General features: G+C 30.1%; 1 protein-coding gene across 1 annotated transcript; it reads left to right on the forward strand.

Annotated features, from left to right (window-relative positions):
• Positions 1-6335: 6335 nt before the first annotated feature.
• Positions 6336-9943, forward strand: LOC126671605 (uncharacterized). Its single transcript, XM_050365386.2, has 4 exons — positions 6336-7624; positions 7712-8110; positions 8216-8263; positions 8346-9943. Exons 1-4 carry the CDS (start codon positions 6634-6636, stop codon positions 9791-9793), a joined length of 2886 nt encoding a protein of 961 aa, XP_050221343.1. The 5' UTR covers positions 6336-6633; the 3' UTR covers positions 9794-9943.
• Positions 9944-14450: the final 4507 nt, after the last annotated feature.

Here is a 14450-nt window from a genome sequence, read left to right on the forward strand (position 1 = left end):
GAAAAAAAAAACTTAATTACTATAAAAGAGGTTCATAAATAACCTGATCTAATTAAATAAAAAAAATTCAAATCTATATATACACCAGAATGCATGCATATGCCATAAAAACTCCGGCGAGGGCTTGCATTGAAGTTCAAATCCCAAAGTGCAATGTTATTTATAGTAAAAAAGAGAGTAAACCTAGGTATCCCTATCTTCTTAATTAAATTTAGCAACTGGGGAGCCTTCTTTTTGGTTGGCAGGTGCATGTTTAGGACAAAATAAAAGCAGTTCAATTATCTGTCAAAAGTAGTATTATGGGGCCAATTTGCTGCATTTTTATTGGCATGCATCAATTATTTTATCGAATTTTATTACTACATTAAACAGAAAAATAAAAAACTAAAGTAATTAGCTGGACAAGAGAAAGAGAGGTAATGAGCCGGCCTATATTAAGTAGGGTTTCCAATGCTCATTTACTTGTCTTTCTGTGTTTTATTTTAGGAGGCATGCATCTGTTTAATTAGCTTTTTTAGGGTTACTATGATCACAGAAAGAAATAAAAGACGTTTTTGAGTTCATTAATGGGGAGTTTTAATTGATCTAATAGCAATCACGAGAAGCAAAATTGGATCAAAACCCAAAATTCATGTTTTTTCACTCACACCACTCAGCTCATCTTCTACTGAAAATGATGTTACCTGTCAGTAATTCTTTTTTATTCATTCATACAAAGAATTGTTTTTTATATATTGCTCCCTTCTGCTGCACTAAGGTGGCCTATATTTGATTTTGTACATTTGGAGGGTGTTCAAATATTTTGCGGTTACATATATTTTCGTAGCTAACATTTTATTTGTTTCATGGTGTTAGCCAAATTTTTATGTTGTGTTAATTCAAAATTATTTGCTAACGCAATTTTTTCATATAAGAATGTCACGTGAGTGAAACAAAAAAAAATGAAAAGATAAGTTAAAATCAAATCATAAATGATAGGGTTAATTAATAAGTAATTTTCCTAACACTTTCTTTATGGTCAATACGTGTGAGTTGATGTGGCAAAGTTGGATTAAAACGCAACTTTGGTTAGAAGACAGATCCTTCACTTTGAATCTATTTCTTGTTTAGTTTGTCCGGCGGAGGAAACGGGTATTCATATTATCTTACATTGTCATTTAGCTTGGAAATTCTGGAGTTTGTTCCTTTCCAAATGCAATGTTAGTTGGGTCTCGCCTGGATCCATAGATGATTTTTTCATTCAATGGGTTTCGATAGCGGAGGGAAGACATCGCAAGTTATGGAAACTTTTTTGGTTCTATGGAGTTTGGCACTTATGGAAGGCTAGAAATAGAAGGGTCTTTGAAGACGAAAATACGGATACTAATTCTTTGTTTTTCTTGACGATATGCAAAGCAGTTGAGTTTCACAAGACGCGAGTTCAAGGATTTTCATATACGGGCAATGATGTTTTTAGATGTATTGATCTTTTTATGTAACTTTTTATAGTTTCTAGCTTTGTTCTAGACTCCTTTTGCCATCCATCTTTTGTGGATGTGCTAATTTACTGATCATTTACCAAAAAAAAAAAGTTGGATTAATAAATAATGTCCGTTGTCGCGTAAACGTCATCTGAATTGAATAAATAACCTTTTATGTAGCAAACATAAAAGTTGAATTAATAAAAATGAAACGTTGATTAACAAAGTGTGAAAGAGACGGTAAAGACAATTTCTTTGGTTCATAGATGCGTTTGCAAGGCAGCGGATTGTTACAAGGCTCGCCATAAAAGATTTTCTCATTCAGGCAATGATGTCTAAGGAAATTTTGTTTATTTTTGTAATCCTTTACTTTGAAGTTATTTTGGATTTTGCCTTTTACCACTCACTATTTCGTGAATGTTTATTCAAGAAAAGCATAAAAGATTTATAATGGTACAATATTTTAACTCTATATTATTTGGAGGAATTTAATTGGTTAAGATTGGCATTAGCTAGAAAACGTATTGGCTGACAAGTTCACAGGAAGGAAAAAGGATTAGATGTAGGAAAGTAAGGAAGATAAAGTTTCAGTAAATTTTGCAGGGCAAAGCAATGAGTAGAATGAAGGCATTTAAGAGGAAAAATATAGATGAAAATCAGAAAAGACGTGAGGGAGAGGAGGAGAGGTAGATATGAGTAAAAGTATAGTTTGGCAAAAAGATGAGTTAATATTGAGTATCCCATCACTCAATTCTCCAATATGCTTCCTTTCCCTTCTTTCATACTCATCACACTAAACCAAGATTCCTCCCTCTAGAATGTGCCCTATCCCAATTTAATACTCATCACCCATCACTCAACATTTTTTTTCAGAAAAAAAACTCCTTTCTCCTATTAATGGTTGAGAGAGGGAACCAGGGAACCGATAACATTAATGAAAGAATCTGAAACGATTAATCGAATAGAATAATAAAATACAAAGGAATAGAGGCTAGTAATAGAAGAGAAAGCCTTAAAATCTAAAATAACATAAGAGACTTTTATATAGGCAAAACTAAATAATAAAGGATAAGACTATACTACCCTATAATAGCATATTAATTACGCTAACAGGAACGACTTCTAAGCCTTTTGACCGAAAAACTATCTCCTTTCTAGCTACCCTCTCGTATACATTTTTTACCTTTCCTATTTTATTTTTCAAATAATATTATATGCATAAGAAATTGGGCGAGTTTGCGTGTTTGTAATATCTGTTTTCATATTATAATTGTGTTTTCCATATTTAATCAAAAATTTATTTTTTTTTATCTCACCTACCTATTTAATATATTCAATCGTTTTACCGTGTTTCTTGGTTTTTTCAACATTTTATGATGATTCAAGCTTGTTTGTTGTAGCTTTTGTTTTTTTTTTTTTGAAAATTGTTGTAGCTTTTGTTAATTTCATCAATTTTGGCAATGATTTAGGTTTGCAGGTTGCGAATTCTTGAACAATTGAAGCTATCTTAAGCACGTAGTTATCATAATTCTCAAATAGTATAAGTCGATTTGTTCGATAAATTTGTGTATGTTTTTAGCATATATCATGACATTAAAAATATTTTTACAGTAGCTGCTGCTAGATTCAAATAATGAATTAAAATGGTGTTTTGAGGAGCTGGAGAGGGGAGGGGAGGGGGGGGGGATGTCCCTCTATTCTCTCTTTAAATATTGTCTCTCATTCATTCTATTCCAAAGACCCTAACTGGATTGAGTTTTAAATATACTTTTAATTGATTAAATTTAAATGAACAAAGAATTAATTCACTCTCTGTATGTGGCACAAAAAATCAAAATGGCCCAAGGTCATAAAATGGAATAAAAGAAAAAACAATAATTGCGAATATCAATTTATTACACCGCTTTCCTACACAGTCTCGCCCGCGTTTGAAACACACTCTATAAAAAATAGTAAAAAATTTAAAATAGTCTTTAATATTTTTTTAATCCTTCCAATTAGTACTTGAAGATTTAAAAAAAAACTAAAATTATAAAAGTTCATATATTAAATAATTTTTAAATAAAATTCTAGAGATTTTATTATATTTTTGTGATCCCTTCACCTCACTGTCCGGGCTAATTAATATGTCAATATAAATAGTTCTAACGTAAATGCTTATAATTTTAAAACAATTTTAATACAAATTATTTCGCTCCTCCAATTAGAATAAAAAAAAGAGTATGAGTTTTTAATTTTGAATAAAAAATATTAATAATTTGTTTATGCTGGATGTACACTAATATTTTTTTTATAAAAAAATAGGATTTCATTTTTTTAAATTGTTTTGAATTAAGGGGGCTAGATGGAACTTTATTGATTAGCCTAGAGTAAAAAGTTATGAATTTTACTAGATATTAGTAAAATAATGGATAAAATAAGGATGATATGATGAGAAACAGGGTTTGACAAAATAAAAGAACAAATACAGCGGATTCGATCCTGGGACAAATAAATTCTTCACCACTGAGCCAAAGTGCTTGTTGCTGCTCCTAACTACACAAGTATATACATGACATATTCCAGCCCGGGCTAAAGCACACCCGAGCCTGAACGTGGTTCCGCCACTAGCGATGCTCCTCCACGCCTATGAACTCATAGGAGAAGGAATTACATCTCGAAAAGTATTGTGTCAACTTAGAAAAGTGAAATTACCTTTTGTTTAATTAGAAATCATCTCGAAAATTATTAGATTATTTCACCTAGTTATTTTCGTTGTTCATTTATTTATTATTCCGCCTACCACCTCAATATTGAAAAATATTTTTATATAAATATTGAAAAATATTTTATGTATATAAAAATATTATATCCTCTTTACCTATATTTTATAATTGCTGTTTCTCATATAAAATACATATAAATATTCGAAAAAACTAATGAAGGCTGAGCACTGAGCACGAGTCAGTACTCCCAAGCTGAGGCTTCTAATAAGGTTGGAAATCAGCCGGAAAAATAGAAAACCTAATTTCTAATTAAGAAAAAAACAAGAAACTAAATTCCAAACTTTAATAATTACACTCGCATCTCTTTTAAACAGCTTTAACTTAAACTTAGGTTTAGGCCTAGGATCACAAAAGTCTCACAAAGAATGGTCTATCCCATCAGCTTGAGCGGTGGCGTGTTTAAACCCAAGATTTAACAATACTAATCTCTGCATATATACAAACAAAACTTGGATCTTGAACGATAGAAGACTAATTGTTGATTTATAAATTCATACCGTAACATCAAATAAATTTGACTTAATTAATTAAAATTAAATATATTACATTTAATCGAACCCGAATATGGATAAACAAAACTGAACCAACCAAATTATTTAATTGATGATTTAGTTCGATTAGAAAATTTCATTTTTTTAATGAATTAATTTGTTTAGTTTTATATTATTTTAAAAAAAATTGTTTGACTTTTGTATATATAGATGTTATCATATTTTTCTATTAAATGTAATTTGTTAAATTATTGTTCAAATACAATGAAATAATAAAAATTAAATTTAAAAGTATGAATGTTAATTAATCAAAAATAAATAGAATTATAAATATTGCCTAATTAAATTTTTGAAACATAACAATATATTCATATTCCTTAAGATTTATAAATTTACATCAGTAATAAAAATATCATTTAATGCATTTATTGAATATTAATATATAAAAATTATATTTATTTTTAAGTAATTATCATTTAAATATACATGCATGTATTTATATTAAAAATTAATTATTTGTTTGGTTTTTTAGTTTTTGAATTATTTTAGTTTTTTAATTGTCCAAACCGAATTAAAATTGGAAGACCAAATATTTCTAAAAACACCAATCCAAACCGAATTAGTTTTCTAGTACTATTCGAGTTTTGCTTACTCCTAAATCTACTAACCACAACACTTATTTTTTTGCAAATATATAAACTTATTAACGAAAAATATTTATGGTCACAAAATTATAACCGAGCTACATTTTAATTTTAAATTGAAATAAAAGTACGGAAGTAAAAGAGAAAAAAATTCAAATAGTGTCAATAATATTTTTTTCATATTTTAAATTGTTAAATATGTACATATAAGCCTGCAATCCTTGGAGCACAAGAGATGAACTTACGTTAAGTACATATATATGATATTAAATTATAAAATTGGTCACATATATATATTTAGTCTTCAGATATTTCAAAGCCAAAATTTACTAAACTTTTAGTATTTTATATGTTCGAGTCTAAATTCAGTCCATTTTCTTTTAAAATAAATGGAGGAAGGAAAGAATAATATTTAGAACATGTACTTTTAGTCGCACCTTATAAGAGCAAACCTTTTTATGCTCCATATGGTTTGAATAAGCCTCCATTATTAGAAAAATCACATGCATGCTATTAAACCATATCAAATAATAGAAGCATAGAAATATTAATCTTACACATTCCTCTATAATTTATAAAAATAAAATGAATAAACTAAATTTTAAAAGAAAATGGAAGAAACAAAATAAGGGCAAAGACAAGGATCCATTGATACGATGCGTCCACATCTGTCTGTGTAGGCGACCAAAATACGCTCAACTAAAACGCACACTCATAGTCTCCAGTCTCCACTCACTCACTCACTCCCTCACTCGTCGCGCGAGCACTCTTAATAATAATTTGTTTGTTGTTTAATAAAACCGCAACCAACAACAGCACATTAATGTTAAACTTTGTTAGAGCCGCGTTTTTCAGACAAAGTACAATCATGACACTTCTCTAATCATCTACTAACATAATTCCTTTTTCTTTCTCCATTACTTGTCCAAATCACCCATCAAATTACCAATCTCTCTCTCTTTTTATTAAACTGATTCATTATCAACTGAACCGTCTTATTCATTGCAGCTCCACGATCTCGTCTTTTTCTGATTTTTACCTTTCTTATCATTTCCCACTCCTATTTTTTTTTCTCTTTTCCTTTTAAAGCATAGCCTCTCTACTCTCTTAACTCTAGCCCCCATAATCAGACAATCCTTTTTATTTATAGTTTTTGCTGTAAAATATTTGAACTAACTTAGTTCCATGAGAATTCTGGTTTTGGTTTGATCCCTTTGTTATTTTTCTAGCTGATTTTGAAGTTTTTTTACCCTTTTTTGGGGCCCATTTTGAGATGGGTGACAACAAAAAAGAAACAGCCAAGAAGCAAGTTACTCAACAATCACAGCAGCAAATATCTTCTTCTTCTTCAAAGGAACAGCGTGAGGATTCACCAGCTGCTGGTGTTACCGGAGCTCCGTTCATTTCTAAACCTTTGTATGTACCAATTGGTGCAACTTCTTCTTCTCCGTTTGACCAACAGTTTGAAACTATAACCCCTAAACGACCTAGATACGCTACTGCTCAATGGAAGCTACTACCGTCTCCGTCGCTACAGCAAACGACTGCGCAAACTCCTATTATCACACGAGAATCAACCCCATCTCCGACCAGAAATGTTGCATCAACGACAAACCCTCCTCACATTGTAGCAGCTTCATCTTCAGACACAGCCTCGTCTCCACCACCTTCACCAATCCCTTCTCTCTCAGCTGCTTCTGGTCAAGAAACGAGCAAACCAGAAGGACAGCAACTTCACCAGCAGTTTCGAAAAGGAAAATTTGTGAGCCCAGTTTGGAAACCAAACGAAATGCTGTGGCTAGCCAGGGCTTGGAAGGCTCAATACCAAGGTGGTTCAGGGTCTGATCATCATCAACTTCAAGATCATAGTCAGATAACCGTTGGTGACTCTACATTTCAGTCAACGAGAGGGAAAACAAGAGCTGATAAAGATAGAGAAGTAGCAGAATTCTTGCAAACACATGGAGTTAGTAGAGATGCAAAAACCGCCGGTACTAAATGGGATAATATGCTGGGTGAATTCAGAAAAGTTTATGAATGGGAACGTGAACGCGATCAAGTTGGTAAAAGTTATTTCAGACTGTCTCCGTACGAGAGAAAATTACATAGATTGCCTGCTTCTTTTGATGAGGAAGTGTTCGATGAATTGTCTCAATTCATGGGCTCTCGCATGAGAACTTCTCAAGGCAGAGTCAGTTCTGGTGATTTAAGAGCTCTTCCTCCACCGCCTCCTTTCAAAGATGATGAATTCTCTCTCACATCAGGTATATTAAAAGTCATTTCTTTATGAATTATGATCACTTACTTTTTAATTTCTTGAAAGAATGAAACTTTTAAAACATTTTTTGCAGCAAGGTCCAAGCAACTGGTGATGACAAGTGGAGCTGAGGCTTACTTTCATAATAATAGAGGGAGTTTATTAGGGTTTGAAACTCCAATGGAGGTTACAGCTGCTGGGGCATCAAATTCTAAGGATCAGATTCGTAGAATTGGAAAAATACGGATGACATGGGAAGAATCAGTGAGTTTATGGGCTGAAGAAGGAGAACATCATAGAGGAAGAGTAAAACTTGAAGGGTCAAGCTTTTTAAATGCAGATGTACTCACTTTTTTTGATGATTCTATGGTTGCTTGCTCTTTAGAAGCCTTTGAAGATGGACTTCTAAAAGGGTTCTCAGTTGATAGATTCGTTTCTGGACAGCAAGTCAAAGTCTTTGGCAGGCGAAAGTCTTCCACATCTACTGCTTCTGGTACCACGAATATCTGTCTGAATTTAATAACAGTATTTTTCATTTGTAATTACACCAGTCTCGGAACTCACAATATCTCACAGTTTTCTTTTCTATTTATACCAGGTTACATTGAAAGATCTCATCTTCCTTCAACAGAACCTTCAATAAGATGTGAGTACAGTTAAATTATATGTAATGTGTATAATTTTGGATATATTTTCTATTTACGAGATTTAATACTGTTTTTGAACAGCAATGATCCCACCATGGGAATTTCAAGACCCGAGTGAATATTATGTAGGCTGTCTTCGAGTTCCACCGAATGCACTTCCGAGCTTATTTGAGCTTTCATGGTATTTACAAGAGCCACCACCTGAGGAACTACGTTTCCCACTAAGAAAAGATGTCTACAGGGACCTACCTCAAGGCAAGGAATATTTTTTCACTACTTCTAGTGAGCTCTTGGATTGTAGAGGTATTGCTTTTGATATATTAAGCTCAGTCATCAGAACTAACCCTAGTATCAGCGCAGCTAATGCCTCGAGTAGGGACTCCTTTATGGGCCTTTGGGATGATTGCATCAATAGGGTTGTGTCAAAATTCTGTTCTGTTGAAGTTGTTATTGTTAGAAAACCATCTGTTTCGACTGCCGTTGATGATATACTGCAAGATCAATGGCCGAACGTGACGGGTTTTGTAAGAAACTTTTGTTTGTGGAGAGGCGAAGAAACTGACCGGCTCAAAGAGGGTCAGGTTGATCCATCTTCTTCCATTGTTGAGAAGCTTCTATGGACTTACATGGACATCCCGTATATTCTGGGCTATTACGCAGTTGGATATTTGGTGACGTTTTGTGCTTTATGTAGATCGCAAGATCGAATAACTCGCACGGATCTATATACTCTAGACCTATCTTCACCAGCTGAGAGATTAAAAGCCCTAGTTCCATGCTATAGAATAGCTGGGTTGTTGCCACTGCTAGCTGAGCGTTGCTTCAATAATATCAACAATGGCGGTACATTTAAGCAGTTAACGTTCAGTGATTTTGAAAGAATCGATATGGGTAATGGAAATATCATTGAAATGACCCCTAATACAGTGACAAGATTCTTCCCAAATAAGAGAAAATGGGCGGCAGTGAAAGAAATATATGATATTCTTGATCAGAGAATCCCACATGCAGAATTTATGTTCAGATCACCGGAGAAAGATTTAGCATTGGTTTTTAAGCCGAGAGGGATCAAATTAAAGCCAAATAATTGCGAGCAGCTCGTCGAAGCGTTAAAATACGTGACGAAGGCTTTGGTAGCGTTGCATGACCTATCTTTCATGCACAGAGACTTGAGTTGGGACAAGGTAATGAGAAGAACCGATAGAGAAAATGAGTGGTTCATCTGTGGGTTTGATGAGGCTGTTGGTGCACCTCAGATATATCCACATGGAGTAGTGGAGGCGCGTGGGAGACACGCTCCGGAGATGGGAAGGGGATTGCATGGGGTAAAAGTAGACGTATGGGGAGTTGGTCATTTGGTTAAGAGCTGTGGGTTGGGTTCAAATGTTGTACCAAAAATGCTCAGAGAGCTGCAGAATAGGTGCTTAGACCAGAACCCAGAGCAGAGACCCACCGCCGCCGATTGCTACCACCATCTGTTGCAGGTTCAGTCTTCTCTTCAATCATCTTGCTCTGGAGGACCCTATTGAATTGATAGATGAATAATAATAATATACTTATATAATATTATCTAACTGTACATTTGCATGTCACCAATATTGTAGCTGTTTTCAGAAGCTAACATATATGCAGTAGCTGGCTAGCTCTGGGCATATTAATGTTCTTGGGGTTTTAATATTCTTGTGAAGCTTTTGGGGTTCGATCAGTGACCTAGATGTCGATAATTTATTTTTCATGGTAGAGGTAAGTGTTTTCTAGGGCAGTTTTTGTGCTTGACACCTTTAAAAAACTGAAAATGGCGAAAGGTAAAGTTTGTTCAGGATATAAAAATGGCGGCTGGTACTACTGGTAAGGGCGGCTTCTCAGTGAGTCCCTTTCTATCCAATCAAATCTGTAATTTTTTATTTGATTCAAAAATTTATTGTGGTGGGTTAGGTCTTCTTGGTTTTATAGTATTGGGTATTATTTGATCATTAATTCACTACCTTAATGTTAATTATTTTTTCCACAAAAAAATTAAAGTTAATTTCATATAAAATTATCACATTTAACGTTTTTTCATTTTAATTACGTTTTTTAAAATATGTCATATAAACTCGCAAATTTTTTTTTTATAAATCTATCACAGATATAATAATTTATTGTATATTTGTTGACTCGACAACTGGAATTGATAAGAAAAAAAAAGAAAAAATATTATTTGTTGTAAACATGACATTAGTCAGATTATGATATTTATTTGAGATAAAGAAGACACCAAATTTTTTTATTAGTGATAAATTTGCAAAAATTGAAAGATAGTGAATTTATATGACATTTTTTAAAAATCGTAATTAAAATAAAAAAAATATAAAAATATGGTGAATTTTTATGAATATATTTATCCAAAACAGAATTGATTTTTTTTCATCAAAGATACAATTTACCTTATGTGGTTCAAAACTATTACAATTTCTAGATCAAATATATTCTCAAAAAAGTTATATATTAAAAAAGTTAATATGGAAAAAATAGATAATTATTTCATTAATTTACTTACAAACTTTTTTAAAGATTAGATTTTCTTTTTAATTAAATAAAATTTCAAATTCTGATATCTCTAATTAACAAATTAAGCTAGTTAATTTAGAAATACGATCACATTTGTATTAAAATAATTAGAAAAGTTGATATTATATACTAGTATTTTTTAGAAACATTATTTTTCTAATCAAAGAAAGACAAACCCTTAACTTTTCAAAAAATAAAATAAACAAAAAATTTTTTTTTTTTGAAAAGCTATACTTTATTAGCAAATTTATTTGACCACAGTATTTTATAACTGTTGCATATTTAAAATTTAAAATTTAAATTGTGACTTAATATATCTCAACTTAACTAATAAAATTAAAATAGAAATTTGTCCTATATTTTGAGACATTCAAAATAGCAATTTGATATATTTTTATAAAATGGTGGGAGTATATTTTTAAAAGTGTAAACTTACTTCAAATTGAATTAAATTTAATGACTATAAATCTTGCTATTTTAGAGTTTATTGGTTCGGTTGTTTTTTTTATTAAATTTTATATTAATGTGATTGGATTTATATTAAGAGTTTGTTTTTCTATTCAGAAATTTGGTAAGTTTATTACTATTATATAATGTAATTTTTTTTCTATTTTTATTTTATTTTTGATATTGAAATTGGATTAAAATATTTATAAAAGTGTGCGATGGATTCAAATAGAGCATTATTTGAAATAAAAAAAATAAAAATTTATATATAGTTTTAATTTTTTTAAAAATATAAAATATTTAGATTTGTAAATTTTACCGTTTCAATTGAACAAAAAATTTATGAATTTATAAGGATATTTTTAGAATAATGAAATTTCAAAATAATCCTTTATTTTTTTAAAAATGATGAATTTTAATTCTTTTACTAAAAAATAGGAGGTGAAAACTCAAATATTAGATTTTGAAAATCAATGATTGGGAAAACTTTTTACCCTGCCAAATGATGGTTTTGTTAAAAAAAAAAATCAATGGATCTCTGGATTTTGTAGAATTCATAGATTTAGACCATTTAAATACTCTCAATTCAAACGGTGCATAAATAAAATTACATTTATAATAATTTTAAATTGATCCGAACAGAACTAATCAATTTGATTGATTTTTTTAATTTGGTTTGATTTTTTTCCGTTGGACTTGTACAAAATGTGAGCTACTATTTCTTTATTTATAGGCTTAATTACTTAAAAACCACCTAACTTGTAATTTTTTTACATTTATACCATGATTTAGGAAATTTTTTAATTGTACCCTATTTTTGATTTTTATGTTTCATCTCTACCCTAATGAGTTGAACTGACCTATTTTCTTTTGAAAAAAGTTTAAATTAGTCCTTCATTTTTAACCTATATTCTAATAAAATGTTAACGATAATCATTTATGTATCTTGTTTTTAATATTTTCATCTTTAAATTAATTAAATTATCAAAAAAATTACTCTTGAGGTACAAACGAAACATAAAAATAAAAAATAGGGTACAAATGAAAATTTTCCTAGGTCGTGGTATAAATGAAAAAAAGTTATAAGGTGGGTGGTTTTTAATTAATTAGGCCTTATTTATAAAATCACTTCAGACTGAAATCAGCTGAATTTTTATTTTATTTTTAAATCAAATCAAACTAAATTTTTTTGGTACTGCTATTTGATTTTTGCATACATATAATGAATGATATTTTTAATAGGATTAGTTAATAATGTTTGATTGCAGAAGTAGGACCATATTCTTTCATTTCATTTCTCCAATTGAAGTAGCTAGTACTATTATTGCTTTCTAGAATTTTTTCCCTGTCTGCGTTTTCCCTTATTCACTTCATGTACATAATTTGGTGGTTCACTTAATGCCAAAGTGCTTAGATCTAATTATTTGATTGTTTGATTTATTTTCTTGGTTAAATCCTTAACTTGAAATTAAAGTTAAGGGCCGTTTGGTTCAAGGTTGGGAATCGGAATCGGAATCGGAATGGGAATGGGAATGATTGTTTTCATTTTTTGTTTGATTCAAAATTAGTATGGGAATGGAAATGGATAAAATTTAATAAAAATAATTATTTATTATTTATTAAAAATATTTTTTTTGTTTTTTTAAATATTTCTTATATAAAAAAAATTAAAAAAAATTTTAAAAAAAAATTAAAAAAAAATAATTTTTTTAAAAAATTAAAAAATTGTTTTTTAAAAATAAATAAAAATATTTAAAAATATTTTTTTATTATTTCAAGTATATTTTTTAAAATAAATATTTAAAAATAATTTTTGTAATAATTATATATTAATTATTTATTATTAAAATATTTTGTTAAATTTTGATTTCCATACCCAAAAGTCCATTCCCATGGGTAGGGGGAATGGGTGATTCCCATTGAAGGGGTAATCACATTCCCATTCCTTAATACACTTTGACAAAACAAACACAAATAATGGAAATTATTCCCATTCCCATTCCCCCCTTTTTTTGGCGAACCAAACAGCCCCTTAATTTAATGATCTGTAGACTGTTGCCTCTTTGCCAATTCCGAGATTACATAGAATGATACTCCCTCTGTTCCATTTTAGAAGTCCCATTTGACTTTACACACAGATTAAAAAAACATTAATTATCCTTATTTTTTTATATTTTTTCATGTTTTGCCCCTATTAATGATAGTGGAATTTTCCATAGAGCTCTTTCAAGATAACTAAAAGAAGGGTAAAATAGGGTATTCATTGGAAAAATATTCTAAAAATAATAATAGGACATTTTAAATGGGACATTTCAAAATGAAATATGGGACTTTTTAAACGGGACGGAGGGAGCATAATCGTTAACTTAGTAATTAGGTTTTTTAAGCATTTGTAATATGTTCCTTTATCCAATTAAAAGATCAATTTATATCACCATGATTGAAAAACATTATATATTATGACTTTTATTCTCAAGAGCATAATCAAAACTACATCGTTTTAACTTGATATTTTTTCTTTTCAAAAAGATTTGGACTAAAATGACACGTTTTATCCCTAACATAGAAAGTTAAACAATAAGCTTTTCCTATTTGTTTTGATGCATATATAACCCTTTGATTTCCTTCTTTTTTCCGTCCTCCAGAATTTTATTAATTTTTTAGAAAAATTAAACTTTATATGTTAACATATATTTTTTTATAAAATATAATTTTATTACTTAATGAATTATATAAGTAAATTGATGTAATTAATTATATTTTATTTTAATTTTTAAAAAATAACTTTAAAAAAACTGAACCAAACAATACATCATATAATCTAAAAAATTAAAAATAAAATAGACGAACGACTTGTAGTTCAGTAGAGTAAAATTTCGTTACTCCGAATATAATTTCTCATTGAGCCAATATCCATGCATAATAAAAAGTCAAAACAAAAATGTGCCTGGTTTTGTTTATCATTGAAGAAATTTTTTAGTCTTTGTGAGATCCATCCAGGAATCTTAAACATATCTACTTGTAAATTCATTAAAAAAAAAACTTGCAAAGTTAGTATTTTTTTAGGCCTAATTATTCTAAAACCACCCACCTTATAACTTTTTTTCATTTATACCATGATTTAAGAAAAAATTTAATTGTACCCTATTTTCGATTTTTATGTTTCATCTCTACCCTAATGAGTTTAAT

This window comes from Mercurialis annua, linkage group LG3, assembly GCF_937616625.2.
Source record: "Mercurialis annua linkage group LG3, ddMerAnnu1.2, whole genome shotgun sequence".
NCBI lineage: Eukaryota > Viridiplantae > Streptophyta > Magnoliopsida > Malpighiales > Euphorbiaceae > Mercurialis > Mercurialis annua.